Raw genomic sequence first — 16585 nt, 5'->3', positions numbered from 1 at the left:
ATAGGATATAGAGCCTGAAGGAACGTTAGAGACTTTTTTTACAAAATAAAAATGTTAAGTTTCCTACCACCCAGATGTAATACAAACTTAATCAATAATAGGTTGAATCATCATGCACTTTGGACTCACCTCTAAGCCATCTAGCAGTTCTAGAATGGGAGGTAATCAAGTTTGTGAAACAGCTGTGCTATGAGATTCCCCTTCAGCCTCCTCCTTGCTCCTTAGCCTAATCAGAAATGGTAGTGAAAAAAAGGTTGGAGTCATATCCTCTTTCTTGAACCTGAAGGGCAGAACAACATGGATCTCTCTTTTCTCCAACTCTCACCAACTTGGCCTATCCTGCCATCAGCAGGGCATTAAGTAATCTCTACTAATAGAAAGAGAATCCCATTTATAATTGGCCTTTTGAGCAAATATTACACTTAGCCATACATTTACTCTCCCTGAAGAAGACACCCTTTCCAGTAAGTGGAGTCTGTGGCCCAGCTGAGGAAGCAAAAATACAATTTTCATACATAAACAGCCCCCAAAGGAAAAAGCAACTTCTAGAAATGGAATCAGAGAGAAAAGAGCTCACCATGGACTGAAGAGAGCTAGCACTTGATATCAAGAATTGGCTCTCTTGAGGACTACATGAAGAAGCAAAGTCAAGTTGGGTGATTGGTCCATTCTATTTGAAAAACTCATGACCCTCTGACCCCAGAGTACAGATATAAAAAGGAAAACATTAAACAGTTGATACAAACACAAAATAGGCCATAGGCCATCAGATTGTCTTAAACCAGACAGGCTAGCAGCTGAATAGTCATATAGAAAAGATGTAAGAGGTCGAGCTCCACACCAGACTTCCTTTAAATGCCCCTCCAAGGTTGGCAGTAGTCAAAATCCAGGATTGGAGGAGCTTCTACCTGTTTTAAGGTGACTATTTTACTGCACCTGTGTAATTTTGCCTGATCCATAGATAAGCCTGTGGTCAAGGTCAAAATAAAAGCCAAAAAGAAAACATTTTAATACTACAGAAAACATTACAAAAAAAGTTCATATATATATATATTATATATACATATACATATATACACATATTTTATATATGCATATATTTATTTGTATGCATATATGTATGTTTGCAAGATTTAAACACTTTCACAGTACATAAAAAATAAAATTGTTTCCCTACATCAAAAGGACTTCACAGCCCTGCAGTTTTAGTGGACTCAATTTCAATCCCGTTTAGTGTTTTATCAGACTGAATAAAACCATCTGTTAGCCTGAACACTGACAGGTGAGCTGTGCTTTAGAGCACTCATTATTGATATGGAGAAGCAGTCAAGATAGACCCTAATGCCTATGTACCCAGTTACAGATATATCAATCATATTATATAGCAGTGCATTAAATAATCACATTCAGGTTGGGAAGGAGAAAAGAAGCCCTGAGTTAGACATGTGTGGCCATGGGCAAGTCAGTTTCTACTTTGGTTTCTTCATCTACAAAAAAGAGATATGAGTTTTCCTACAACCTTATAACTGGAGAGGTTCTTTAATCAACTTCAGAGAATTACAAAGACTTGACCATAAAGTTCACAACTCCCTACCAAAGAGTCTACTTTGTCTCCTCAGCCAGTCAGTCCAACAACTGTCCTGTCTGGTAGATCCCACTTTTCCCTAAACCTGTGAAATCTCCCTGAATCATGCATGATAAAAGTAAATAGATAAGTTCAAGTTGCTCTTGCACATCTCAGATCTCTAAAATATATATTCTTCCCCCATTTCATTTCTTTTTCTCTAGTGGTTTATCTCTCCTTTACTGTTACATCTCTATCTGGCAACAGCTATCTATTCCTTCTGCTCCTTCAAGAGGATCTCAGGAGCTTCTGCTGTCCTCTCCTTGGAAGAGAATTTTTCTTCTTCCTGCTCCTTCAGGGTAACCATCTGGAGTTAGTTTTTCAGTGTATTTGGTTCCTTGGAGAGGAAATATGAGTACATTGGCTTTTCTCCAGGAAACTAAGCCTATCTTTTGTCTGATTTCTTTCTAAACTTCTGTTGGACAGTGATCTCTAAGTCTGATTACTTCAAAGGTTGAAGTAATAGGTCTATAGAAGCTAAAAGACTAACAGGGAAAACCTTTAGTTACAAAATAGGCATTACCCATCCCAGAAAGAGTGGAAGGTTTGATTACTTAATTACTTAAGAAGGGGTAATTACTATGAAAATGAATGGTGTTTCCAGGGCATAAACTAGCCATTCATTTATGTAAGATTCCCAAAGGAGAATGGGAGGTTTAAAAAAAAAAAACTGAACTAAAACCAATCACTCCAAGGTCACAAGGTGTGACTAACATAAATTAAATATTCTTCAGTTAGTAAGCCAAGTCTCCTCCCATCTCAGGGAGGTGACAAATAACCTCAGACTCAACATTCTGAAAGAGTCAAAGAAGCTCTAGTAAGGTTAGGGTTATTACCTTTAAAAAGAGCTCTAATGTATTTCAGCTAAAAGGACCATGATACGCTTTCAACCAAAGATAGCTATTAGACCTTACTCTCAAGTACATAATGGGCTCCCATCCTTTGTTGATCATACAGCTCCTGAGTGATCTCTTTAATATGTCAATTCCTGTGTGAAAATTATTGTTGGAAATATGCTGTGCCCTATTTATAACCACCATATAGCTCTCTCTTGCCTTTTGGTAAGAATTTAAACCACAGCTGCCATATTAAAACTAAGGGGCACCAGGTTTGTTACAAGTACATTACTCTGGTTAATAATATAAGTAAAAACGGTCCTTAAGAAATTTTTGAAATTCTACATAATGCAGTTATAACTTTATAAATCTCGGGAAAATTAATTTGGCTAATAAGTATTAATGTCATATTTTAAATAGACCATATTTTTCTTTAAGGGTTTATACAGCTCATTTGTTATTCAAATAGAGCATTACAGAAAATACAACTGGTTTGGAAAATTTACCAACTTGTCAAATTTAATCAAACTGATTTTCTATTAAAAAAACCAAAGCAGTTCATTAAAACTGGATATGTAAAAGTACCTGCTTATCATTTTAGGGGACAATCTGGCAATTTTGTAATTTATCTCAAATAGCAGTTTTTGAATTTTTCTTGTAATTTATTTTGTACACATTGATTGCTTTGTAATATAATTTTGACTTTCAGGTTATTTGAGGTTTACATTTATTTATATATCAAGAGATATACTGAGCATCTAGGTCCTAAATGATAATAAAACTGAAATCTGCAGATTTATTTTTAATCTAGTAGAAAAGACATCAATTTCAGTCAAATATCCAAATATCCTTGAAACTTATTTTTCCCTCTTCAAGTAAACAGCAAACAGATGACAGAGGGAAGAAATTAATACTGATAAAATTAAAATTTTTATTTCAGTTGACAAACTAGAGGCAGAATTAATGGGTTTAGTTTGCAAATTCCATTTTATTTTATAGCTTGTTTCTGTTTCTTTTTCTTTTTCCAATGAGCACACAAATCTCTAGAACATATAGGCAGGTAAGACTGGTTATCAATTCACCAACAGACAAATTAGAAGCCTCTAGAATTAGCATAGGGAAAGTCTTGCCAAGAATGCTAGAAAACAATTAAGTATGTGCAATAATTCTTTTGAAAACAATGGTTGCAAATATCCATGTTTCTAAGAAAATAAAACTTTATGTAGGTATGCCTTAAGCATGCCACACCCATATTAGACAAACTCAGACAATAAGGTAGACTGACTGTGCAAAAATAATAAACATTTTGTGGGAAAAATGCAAAAAAATTTAATCAACTTAAGTGCTTTTTTTGAGTAATTAGATTTTGCCTGGATTTTATAGATACATGAAGGTAATTTTCCCCCATCCCACTATAATTCATCTTGAGAAGTTGTAAGGAATTGGAAAATGAACATGTAGGGTTGTCATGCAAAAAGACACTGAACCCAAGTTCATATTTATGCACTAAATATAGTGTTCCAATTGCAGCTAATTTAGGAAACAGAACAAGAAAAGGGTAGCCTTTGGTTTTAAGATTCAAAACTTTCTAATAGGGGCTTGAACTCATCCCTAAGTTAGTTTTTATCCAGAAGGCATTGAATTTTAAATAACTTTTAAATTTCAAGTATTTCTTTAACTAAAAGTCTGATCAGAATGTTGTTTTTTTTTTCCAAGCTTAACTGAAGCAATAGTATAGACTTCCCCTAGGTATTTCCCACCAATGATGAATCACATCACTGAGAACAAGATGTCATTAGAGAGGAATCCTGAAGAATCTTCACAATGAGCTGCAATAAGACTATTAAAAACAGAAGCAGATAATGACTCCTTTCTGAATGCTATGATCCCTTTCAGCATCATTTTTTTGTACCCGTGTTACTTAATAGTAATTGTGATAAATGATGACATCCTATGCTGCATAGAATCAACCAAAAAAAAGTGAACTGTTTAATTTTTATTCCCCTCTAAGAAACTTCATCTTTTCACTGGATTCAGTGCCATGTGGCTCTTTTCCAAAAGGGGAGGGGAACTGAGGCTAGAGAAAATGGAGAACCTTGCCTTGGATTTTGTCAGATTTCTTTGAAAATGAAAACATCCTACCTAACAGTATGACAACTGACTGAAGTAAAACCAACAAGTTAAAACTTGTAGTTGCGAGACATTCAAAAATAGATCACAAGAGAAATACACAAAGAATTTTGGCCTGATAACCATGCTGTCACAGCAAAATACTAAAATTCATGCAACAGAGAAATTGGTGATAAACCTTTTTCCTTCCAGATTTCCTGAAAAAATGGAGAATGCACTATTTTCTTCTCCTTGCTTTGAGTAGTGAAATTTCTCTTGTTCTTGGTTGACTTTCCCAATTTCTATTTGCTTGACAGTCATTTCTGATGAGAAAACATTTTCCATTTGTGAGAAAAGTACAATGAAGGGCATAAAATATTTTCTCAACTCCACTTGCTGAAGGAGTAATCAAATAACCTACACAAAACTACCTCCAGTGCTAAAAATGACAGGTAGCATTCAATGAACTGGAAATTAGTTGTCACCGGTACACCCATAATAAAATAAAGCTTGAGGGGTTTTTTTGTATATTTTTTTTAACCACAAGAGTGATAAGAAGAGCCTGTATAAAAGCTAGCTATCTGGGTTCTCTAGAAAACGAATGCCATACAGAATGTGAGACAATACAGAAGATACTCACATTCATATTATAAAAATAGACATGGTTCTCAATGAACAGCAAATGGGTACAAAAGAATTATTCAAACATGAACCATTTTAAAAAGGACATATCTGTATATAAAAACAACAAGATGTGATCTCAGAGCTGCAAAGGACAGTCTTCTGAAATGATCTGGGAATGGAACAAGAAAAATGAACTGGAGACAGGTCAAGAACCCAGAGCTGATCTGTCGGACCCTTCTAGTTTGGCAGTGTACATTGGCAGTTATGGTCAGCCCGCTTTTGTTAAGCATGGCTGATTGGTAGTAGGTGGCACTTGGCTGGTGGGTGAGAATACTCAGCTTCCCATGTGGTATCTGGGAATCTTGGTCTCCCCAGCCGCAACCCACCCCTTCCAGGAAGAGAAAAATCTTTTTCAGTACTACTCAAGTCCAACACAATAGAAGAGATCTGAGTGGTTCTCCCTGCCTTTCAGAACAAGTCACATACATGGTTTTCACCACACCAGCCAATGATAATACCTCATTAAAGTAACATCTGGCCTTGGGCTAAGACAATACAAAGGGTATACCAACTCCTCCAGCTCCATTAAGATACACTGGGCCAGCAAGACTGTCCCCTGAATGCCCGAAAAAAGAGACTGATGGCTGAGTAAAGTCAAGGAAAATCATAGGAAAAAGAAAGTCAAGAAGATATAGGTAGCAGCACCTTTCCATACCCGCCTGAATGTTTAAGGAGACTTTTTTGTCCCTTATTCCTTTTAAATGCAAAGTTCATCAGCTGGAAGAAATAAACAGTTTCTAAATTAAAAGTTCCCCAAGGAAACTAGCAACATATTAAACAAAACAGCCCAGAAAGCAGTTTGAAGGGCAAGTGTAGAACCAATTCTGCTAAGTTGGTCCAAGTTCTTGATACTGATTTGTGACACCATTCAGCAGAGGAGGGACAGCTCTTTACTGCCAGATGAAGAACTAAGCATCATCCGTACCCAGTCCAAAAGAATTTTTGAAGGAGGAACCTTCTTCTTTGGTACCACCTCAGGTGTATTCTTGGTTCACAAAAGTTTCAAAGGAGCAGAAAAATTGGTAGATTGCCTTGTCCTTGAGTGCAAATTCTGGGACTATAATTGCTATAACCATAGAGGCCAATTAAAATAATACTGTAACATGCAGGAGTGAAGCATCTGTTTCCCAGATTTAGAACAGTAGCAGCCAAGCCCCTCACTGGAAGGGATCATCCATCCACATTAGTTAAGGCCTTCGGTTTGTTGTTGTCATCAGGATAAAACAAAACAATGCATTCCCAACACCTGGGAGTCACCACTCCAAATTAACCCATGGTCCACATCTAGACATAAAATGTTGAGAACCAAGCAGGCCAGGCTATACATGAGGGACTGGCCTCTGGTCATCTCACTTAGAAAGGCTTCTCTTTTGGCAGCATGACTAGAAACCTCTCAGTGTGTTCTGGGTTAAGTCCTCATTCCTGAGTGAAGTAGCCAAAGAGTGACCAGTTCCATAAGCCCCAAGTCTGGGAGTCAATGTCAGTTCTCTCCATGATCTTCTTCTACCCAGGCCACAATTTTCCCTTCCCATCCAGGAATAACATCATCATCATGAAAGACCTAAAGATTGAAAGTAGGAAAAATGAGAAAGGCTGGGATCAAATATGAGAAAGGAGATGGAAAAAAATTTAGCATTTCAAGTTCTATAATCCTTGTTACACTGACTTGCTGTATAGTTTTTTATTCACTTCAAAATGGAAAATTCCACATAGAAATAAGAACCCTATTAAGAAATCTCAGATAGTACATACACAATTCAAATTGCTTTAAAAGTCACATTTAAAAATAAGAAAGACATCAAGACAAAATTATACAAATATAGACTTGTTGGTTTGATTGTAAAATCTAAAGGGTAAAATCTCTCAGGTGTACCATCTTCAATCTGGAAGGTATACCCATTAATAATAGATTCTGCTATATTGTTTCAATCTTCCTCTGTGGAGAAATACTTAACTAATCTTGAGAAAGTTGTTTTTCAGAGGCCTGAACTACTTCAGTTCTATTTAGTCCTTCACATTCTTCAGTTAAGAATCATAGCTTTTCAATTTTACTCAGTTTTTCATCTTATTGACAAAAATAATTCCTACTGTCTCCTCATTCACAGGAGACTATGAGGATTAAATTATTGTTCAGAAAATATAATCATAAAAACATAAAATAAAAGAGAGAGGTGATGAATAAAGATTTTGCCAGTCTGGTTATGTGATGAAATAAGGAATGAAGACCAATCTTAACAAGTTTCTTGTGCCTAGCCTTTTTTGTTTCATTATAAACTCTGTTAAGAGGAGGGATGAAAAAGTAAATTCAGAAGCACTGTAGTGGTTCTCTGCCTTTGGAAACTATGGTTTTTGATTTTTTTTTCCCAGCCTCTAACTGAGCTGAGGCCTTTTTGCAACGTACCCATGACCTAGAATTTGTTTCCAGAAAAGCAAAAAGGACTACAGTTCCATCTGCAGACTGAAAAAAGAGAGAGTTCTGTTTAATTGGGATGGCACTACTCAAGGAAGAACTAGTGTCTCTGTTCTTCAAGAACAATGTTCTCCAAGGACACTTCATAGAAGAGACTCAATACTCCCAAAACGTAAGAGTCAGGCTCAAAACCAGGTCTGTTTGCTTAAAGTATGATATGACTTTTATTTTGGCTTGGTTGGTCATTTAGATAGAGCCTGATAACCAGACATAGCTGAACTAATTACTAAGTTATTATGATTAAGTTGCTGCACTAGAAAAAGTTAACGATTCCCTGACCTATCCCATAGCCTTCCAATTCTGGGGATGCAAAATCATGGTCCAACTAGGTTCTGGGCAATTTATTTAATCAGAATCTGAGTTTTAGCCAAATCAGAACTTTAGTGAATTCCGATACTAGCTCTAAAGCATAAAAGGGACTGAAGGGAAGACCCCATTTCTTGATTCTGAATGACATTATATAGAAGCTTCTGTACCTCCTCTTTGACTGTGCCAAACTCAGGATCCAAGGCTTTGAAGTGGTACCGGTGATTCCCTTCTCGGTCGATAGCTGCTTTAAAATCCTTAAGAGTCACCTCCCCCAACCTGCAATACAGGAATTAAAGAGGACACTAAAATAACCTGTTATTCAAAGGAGTGGGAAGGGAGGATGTCAACTTTAAACAAAAGCTGCTGCCAAGGCCACTAAAAGAAGCAATAGCATGACCTTAATGGGTCACTAGCCTTGATAACCAGATGATTTGAAAACAGAATACATGGGGAAATCAGTTGACTGAATAGAATGATGTGAGCTCAGAATTATAAATGAGGGGCAGCTAAGTGGCACAGTGGATAGAGCACCAGCTCTGGAGTCAGAAGGATCTAAATTCAAATCTGGACTCAATAATTACCTAGCTGTGTGACCTTGGGCAAGTCACTTAACCCCATTGCCTTGTAAAAAAAAAACCCCAGAATTATAAATTAACTTTTTTTTGTTTCAGTGACAGTCAAATGATTATCTAGTGTTTTGCTCTGGGAATGATACTCAGGGCCTCTAGAATTCAGTGAGTGACCTCAGGAAGTAAGCACAAAATGATCTTTCTGCTACAGAATCCTAATTCCTTGGGTTTGTAGTATCTTTTAGCAACCAATCTCTCTAGCTTCATATCTCAAGGAAGATTGCTACTAGCAAAGTTCAGAAAGAACATTCTAGAGAAAAACAACTTCCTTGGTAGATGGTATAGGGTGTTTTTTGTTTTGTTTTGTATTTTGGTTTTGGATTGTTTAACTCTAAGAGACAGTGTGGCGTAATGGACAGATTGTTAGGCTTATTAATTAGGACATCGAGTTCAGTTCTGACTGACTCTTGGTAACTATGTGACTCTTGGCAGGTCACTCAAGCTTTGTGTGCTTCAAAGACTAAGTCAGGGAAAAGTTATGATCTGCACTGGTGGAATAGTGTAGAATAAATTAATTAACTGGGACGTTTGGAGGGTTTGGAAATAAATGCTTAAGGCTGACTAGTAGCAGCTACTAGAACAAATGGGCTGGTCACATGTACATAATTTACAACAAAGACTTTTTTCTAGGGAACTCACACAGGGCAAGCACTCACAGAACAGGTCAGAAAAAAAGATACAAGGACACTCTCAAGGTATGTCTTAAGAACTTTGAAACTAATTGTGCAGCATAGGAGCCACAGGACTGCCCAACATGCAGTGCCCTCATTAAAAGGGTGCTGTGGTCTATGAGCAAGGCAGAACTGTAATAGCTCAAAGGAAATGTGAGATGATTAAGTTTAGAGTACTCACCTCAAGTGTTCACATGGACTATTTCTGCCCTACTTGTGATATAGTAGTCTGGCTCATATTGGTCTAATCAACCACAGCCTAATATACTGCAAGACTAACAGAGTGATGTCATTTTGGTCCTCTTCAAAAACAAAGGACAACAAACACCCATTTGTTGCCAAACCTCCCATTCAAACTCTCTCAACACTATCTGGTCACTGGAAAGCCAAGACTAGAATTCACAAACCTAGCACTCTTTCCACAATATTTGATGTTGCCTCTCAGTTGTCTCAATAATTATCATTGCTCAATGTAGGTTTTTTTTTTTAAAAAACTAGCAACAATAACCAAAAAAAACTTACAGAAGATGATTTAAAACTGTCCAACAAATTTGTATATTTGAGCTGGGGTTAAGTAACATTGGTCTATCAAATCCTACCAGGAGGCTCCTGTTCTCAACCCACTCAAGCCAGTAGGGACCCATGATTCTTAAACATTCCAAAGTTTTCAGATGGGTCAAGATGGTAGTGATGGAAATATCTGGATGTCTTCCTTTCCTTTCTTATAAGGATTCAGTACCTCCAACATCTCACCTCTTTGGTATGTTGACCATGAAGGGAGTAAGTGAACGGTCAGTGAAATAAAGCACTTTAGTGCAAGCACTGTTGTTGATGGTTGGAGAACTCTGTGAATGAGGCAACTCTGCAAAAAGAGAGATAATCTTGTGGTCAGGACATCAGTTTTACCCTGGCACTGATCCTAACTTTATCATCCAAATGTCCAGGCATCTTCACAGCTCCCTTGCATCTATCATATATCATTATGCTTAGTGAGTGATCCATAGTAACTCAATAATTGGACTAGGTAGAAAAAAAATGTTTCAGACATGGACTATGCCCTACAAACTCCTAAATACATTCAGAGCAGTACTGCCAGGGGCCAAAGTTTTTGATAAGAAAAAAAATGTCAAATTTCAAATGAAAGTATAGCTATACAACAGGAGGTACGTACAGATTCTCAATTCAGAGATCAGCAGTAAAATATGATTTTGTTATCTTTGTATGATTCAGAAGAGGATACTCACTGGGGCCATAAAGACTTGTGGGAACCTGGTCCTTAAAAGACATGGAGTACCTCATCTGAAAGATATAAGACCTATTGTCCCCCAAACTGTAGGAATTCCAAAGCACCTGTCTTTGAGTTTCATGTCTTACTTTTCTCCCTGTCCAAAGATTATGAATGGTAGTTGGCAATATATCTAGCTATAATTTTCATAAAAAAGGTTACTCTCAGACCACGGAAATGTTATCCTAGGAAACCAAAATTAGTTACAGGGCTTTTTGTTAGAGATGAAAATTCTCCTGAAGCTCTCTTACAGAACACTTTCCTCTTCAGTTGCTCTGGACATTTAATCCTGAACAATTAGGGTAATTATTCTGAAAAGGAAGTAGGTCAGATAGACCACTGGGAGAAATAGGCAGGGAGGTGGAGGGCAGGTAAAATGTTTTATATGGAGATCAAAGAATCACAGAATTTCAGAGTGAAAGAAGTCTTATCAATACCTCAAACAGAGGTATTGATAACAATCCATCTTAGACTTTAAATAGAGGGAAGGAAAAACAACTACCTCCCAAGGTGGTCAATCCCACTTTGAAAATGGGCCATTCTCTTTTTTCATAATTATCACCTTAAATTAGCTGTCAGTTAATACTAAAAAAAGTTAATTGCTGAAATTGCCTCCAATGATATTCCTTTGTGAAATATTAATTATAAGTATTAAAGTACTATTGACTATTCTTCACTACTGTGACTAAAGACCTTTGTAATTTTAATAGAGAACTCAGTTTATAGAATTTTGGAAATTGCATATAATTTAAATTATAGATTATACATATCTGTACTTCTTATGGACATATGTACATATAAGTATGTAAAAATACATTAAATATGTACACAGCAAGATACAGCTATGTCATACAGCCCCTGTCTGTCTCTCTCAATTCCCTCACCCTCACCACCTACTCTTTTGCCTAGTCCTCTAAAGGTGACAAAATTTCTAAAGACTTAGTCCAATCTAGATCATCAAATCTTCACTAAACTGGGGAAAGTGCTAAAGATAAGCCAAGTGAAAGATCAATCCAAAGAAGGCTAAAAGAAATGTTTAGAAACAAATAGACAAAATTAATTTAGGCATTAAAACATACATATCTATTTACAAAGCAGTATGTTTTTTATTCTGTAAACCACTGGGACAAGTAATCAGTCTGAAGTTTTATGAAAATTCTTATTCAGAGGAATAAAGGGAGATGTTTGGGACCAAAGATTTTGGGAAATATTAATAGGTTTGTAAATCTGTTGACATATTTTGTTATGAATATTTTCTATTTGTATTGTGGAAACTTATTTCTTTATTTAAGCTTCTAATTATTTTGAAAACCTTGCATTTGACTCTTGATGACTTAATCACTAATGAATTTGTTAGTTACCAAATTTTATATACATCAAGGTTAGCATTCTAGCTTTGTAATATTCTATATTTTTATTGTTATTGGACCTCTAAGGGTTAAGAACCTCTGGTCTAGAGAGAACTAGAGAAAGTGCTAAGGGTGAGCAGGTGTGAAAACCAGGAAGCTAAATAGAAACCGAAATGGAAAACATCAGACAATAATCTGAGAATGCTTTCAGAAATCTCTAAAAGAACAAAGGAAAAAATTCAATAAATGACCTAGGACAAAGCAATTTACTGCCACTGACAGGAGAAATAAATATTTCAGAATCCTTGCCACTAGATGGTGCAGTCTTTTTGTAGCTTTGATTAAATGACCTTGATTGCTCTAAACTAATCCAGGGGATAAAGAAATCTTAGCTTCTAAGTAGTTATATCTATGCTGCTCAGTAAAGGATAATTTGTATGTCTGAGGTTTTGATTTCCTTATAAATTTGGAGTTTGCATGTTTCAAAAAGGCATTTTAAGTTCTGCTATTTCCTTCTTGGATAAGCTTACTGGTCATGGATTTTTCCTTCAAATTCTAGCTATGGTGAAGTTTTCAATAAGAGCAAAGTTCCATAAGTAAATAATATGGAACCTGTGTAGCTAGAAATTCCAAAATGCCAAAAATTATGAGTTCTGGGCCCAAGAGAATAGCAGAAACAAAAAGCAATTTAATCATTCTAGAGATTTTTGGAAAATGAACAATTAGGACTGATGACTACTCACTTGAATTAGGGGGCCAGGACTCCCGGTATTCACTACCTCTTGGTGATTTGCCCCGAACCTGAGGATCCAAACCAAGAGAACCAATATCGGTATAGTCCAATTTCCACTGAATATATGGGAGACTCACAAGGAAATTCATTTAATTAAAATGTATTTAAAATACATGCACCTTGCCCTCTCACCAGTTATCATATCACTACCTCAAGAACCAAAACAATTAAGCTAATATTTACAGTGAACTAGGCAAACCATCTGTGCTGAGTGATTCTTTGGGTTCAGGAAGACTGTCTCTAAAAGACCCACCCTGCATCCAAAAGGAATGTTACTATAAACTGCAGGCCTAAACAGTCATTTGTTATTTTAAAAAAAGCCCAACAAGAATCAAAGCTGAAGAACTGCAGTTCTCAGCAAGTCAACAATCAGATGATTGTTCACAGAAACATGCCTCTAGTGCCTTCTCCCTCTTCCCTATAACACCGGCTAGATGGACAAGGTTACCCGTTTGTCCTGTTTCTTTTGCATCTCCATGACATGCAGGCGCTCCATGAGGCTGGAAATGCCTTGCTCCAGGCTGTCGATGGTGTGGTGCTGAGGGTCATGTCCACTGAAGCTGTTACGCAGGCTCCGCAGAGCATCTCGGACAAGCTGCAGATCATTGGCCTAAGGGTGAAACAGTTCAACTGTTATCTCTGCAATAATCAAGCCGGTTTAGGAATTCAGGCCATGCCAGTTATTAGACTGAAGAGGATGGTCCCTGAGGCTTCTTCTCACTGTCCTTTTGTTTGCCTATAAGGGAGGGAGGGAAGAAGAGAGTTTGCAGAATAACCTCTTCTACATTAAGAACTTCCTTGTTCTTAATTTCAGACCATTAACTTCTGATTATCTTCAGAGTAGTTCTGGAAGGGGGCGAAGAGGGGGTATCTGGGACACTGAAGAGACTTGATTTAGCCAAAGCCCAGGACTGAGCACTGTTATGTGTGTTAGTGTGGGAGACCACTGCTCAAAAATCTAATTACCTACCCCTCTGTGGGCAGCTGAGGCAGCTCCTTTACCAGACATTGGGAGGAAAAATCCATTGCTTTGAGTACTGTGACTGTTGTAGTTGGTTACCTGAGATCAAGAAAAGGAAATGAAAACAGAAGAGATGCTTGTTAGGAGAATACAGGGCATGGTGACCAAAAAAATAAGTTCTCATCCGAATTTCTGTCCCAGCTATAGTAGGAAAAAGGGATAGGTTTACCCCTCCATCATCACCTGGATGGCATCTTAGTAGGAGGGGAAAAAAATGACCTACGGATATTTGTGCAATCATGAAGCAGAATTTAGTTCTTTCTCCTTATATTAGAAAATGTGGAATGAAGATACCAAGTCTGACCCACTCATATTACCTCATCAGCATCTCTCTTCATACAGTGTGCCAAGAGGACATCCTTATGTTCCAATTCCCGTTCTAAATCAAACTACAAGGCCAAGAAAGCAAATCAGAAAAGGGTTGCTTCAGGTCAACAGATAGTAAATCATTAGTAGGATGCATCCCCACCTGTTGGTAATTGGCCTCAGAAAGTTTCCTAAGTGCTTCCTCTAGTTTACCCTGGTGCTGCTGTATGAGACGATCCTTCTGGCCCAATTCTTTCTGCAATAGAAAGGAATGAAGGGCTTTCAAAATTACAACTTGATGGAGGTAGAACAGACATCTCATTCTTTCCTCATGCTTTTATTATCCAAGGAAAAGACCACCTATTGAAGAAAAGTCTCTTGTGGATCCTGTTTTCATGAGGACAAGATGAATCAAAAGATGAAAGTGTTCAGCAAATAGGTCTCCTAGGGAAAGGGGGCAAAGGGGGAAGCAATGTGAAGAAAAGCATAGGGAGGAAGCAATAATTTCTGTTCCCCTCTAGCTTTTTTAATCTTGAATTTCATATCTTTATCAGATCTGGCTCTACCAGGAAATTGGAACAGCTGCTATTACCCCCTATTTTTGACGTCTAGGGGCAATATGGTCTTCTATTTATCTTGGACTAAATGTGATTAAATCTCCTTTTTTCCTCAGATCAGCTTAGTTAAGGCTAAAATATTTTTTGAAAAGATCTTAAATAGTTAAGTAAAGGAAGAAAAGAAATTATAAAATCATAGGAAAAAATGAAATTACAATGGACATATTGTTGATCTTGTGTCTAGATTGACCTGACCAGCAGTTTACTGGCTCCAGGTCCTACTTCCTTTTCCTCACTTCAAATCTGTCTAATTGGATGCTAGAACAGGTTATTCTGGCTCCTAGCTCAAGGTATATTTGGACTAGTATTAATGTTGGACAGGATCTTAGCCTCCATTAGTTTCTGTTTCTACTGACTATAAAATGATGAGGTTGAGCTATATGACCTTTTTACCCTTCTCTGGATGTCAGTCATAGAAAATCTTCAAAGATTCCTCTGCAGAGCTTCAGACTATCTTACACTAACTTTGTAATCATATCCTTCTATATAACCAAGGTCTCTACAACCTTGATCCCTGAAAATCCTATCCTTTCCTTTGACTTGTTTCTCTCAGTTTTGATTCATTTGTTGAGACATATTCACTTGCTCATCTAACCACACAGAAAAGGTTTTTGAAGTCATCAATTTCTACCATTGCAAGTAGTTCAAACCATTATGAAACAAAAATTCCCCCTACAAAATCTCCAACATCTGATTAGCAAGTATCCCCTTGAGATCACTTAATTTTTGAGGAGCATACAGTTTGGGGATAGCTCTAATTATTAGAAGTCCCTTTTTCACAGATTCTAAGTATTGGAAGAAACATCAGAGGTCACCTCTAGACCTTATTGTACTCTTCCTTGGTCAGGCTCCATCAGGAGTACTGTATTCAGTTCCATTTAGGAAGGACAATGGCAAGTTGGAGAGTGGCCAAGTTGGAAGAAGCCACGTGACAAGAAGGTTTAGTGGAGACATGACCTTTGTCTTCAAATATTTGAAAAGTTGTCATGCAAGAGAAAGATGAGTCATTCCTCTTGGCTTCAGAATGCTGATAACAGTGTGACACTGGAGTCAGTGATGGATTTGTTGTCCGAGGGCTTAGGCTCCAATCCCAGCTCTCCTGCTTACAAACTGTGTAATCTTAGCTTGACATCTCTGGACTCAGCTTCTTGAGACTGGATTAGACTGGACTAGAAAAGCTTTCAACCTCGCCCTCCAGAGTAGCATAAGCTCAAGGTCCTTTTTAATCCTGATCACTCCAACTTATTATCAATGTCTCTCTAAAATGTAGTATTCAGAAATGAATTCAATATCCACTGTGGTCTGCCTAGGGGAGAGTACTGTAGAACTGTTACCTCGCGTTCTAGAGCTCAGGTCTTTGAGACAGTTTAAGATCCTATTTCTTTTTTGGGGCTGCCACATCATACTGAAAATTCATGGTGAGCTTGCAGTTTACAAAACTCTCCAAATCTTTTTCAGAGGGACTGCTTTGGAGTGATGCCTCCCCCATAGCATCCTTGTGAAGTTGGTTTTTTGAACCCAATCATAAGAATTAAAATTTAAATTTCATGTTATTAGATTCAACCCAAAGTTCAAGTCTGCTGAGAACTTTAAAGCCTACTATCTATGTCTTCACTCAAATTGTTGATTTAAGATGTAAAATTAGTACAAAGCCAAAAGCAAATCCCTGAGACCATCTGCTGGAAACATCCCTTTAAGTTAACTTTGATCCATTAATGACCTTTCTTTTGGGTCTTGTCTTCAACCAGTTAGTCTCTTTTTTTCTTTTTAATCCATTTGACTCTGCAAAGACTTTGGATAAGTTCTATCTAGAGACCACACTCTAGTAAACCTGTTATAAAAGGAAATGAGGGTAGGGTATTCTGAAACAAACTATTCTTCA

The 16585-nt window shown here is 37.2% G+C and overlaps 1 protein-coding gene across 5 annotated transcripts in view; it reads right to left on the bottom strand.

Moving 5' to 3' along the window:
- Nucleotides 1-3428: 3428 nt before the first annotated feature.
- DIXDC1 (DIX domain containing 1) overlaps nt 3429-16585 on the bottom strand; it is a 74387-nt gene continuing 61230 nt past the window's right edge. For all 5 annotated transcript variants that reach the window (XM_074216667.1, XM_074216668.1, XM_074216670.1 and 2 more), the window contains 8 exons: nt 14250-14342; nt 14098-14169; nt 13730-13819; nt 13208-13369; nt 12710-12767; nt 10086-10194; nt 8200-8308; nt 3429-6814 (listed from right to left, as the gene is read on the bottom strand). In XM_074216667.1, coding sequence (XP_074072768.1) covers nt 6734-6814; nt 8200-8308; nt 10086-10194; nt 12710-12767; nt 13208-13369; nt 13730-13819; nt 14098-14169; nt 14250-14342 — 774 coding nt within the window. In that variant the 3' untranslated portion in view covers nt 3429-6733. The remainder of the gene's footprint in view (nt 6815-8199; nt 8309-10085; nt 10195-12709; nt 12768-13207; nt 13370-13729; nt 13820-14097; nt 14170-14249; nt 14343-16585) is intronic.

Source organism: Macrotis lagotis, chromosome 1 (genome assembly GCF_037893015.1).
Source record: "Macrotis lagotis isolate mMagLag1 chromosome 1, bilby.v1.9.chrom.fasta, whole genome shotgun sequence".
Lineage (NCBI taxonomy): Eukaryota > Metazoa > Chordata > Mammalia > Peramelemorphia > Peramelidae > Macrotis > Macrotis lagotis.
This window is presented reverse-complemented; position numbering and strand designations above follow the sequence as displayed.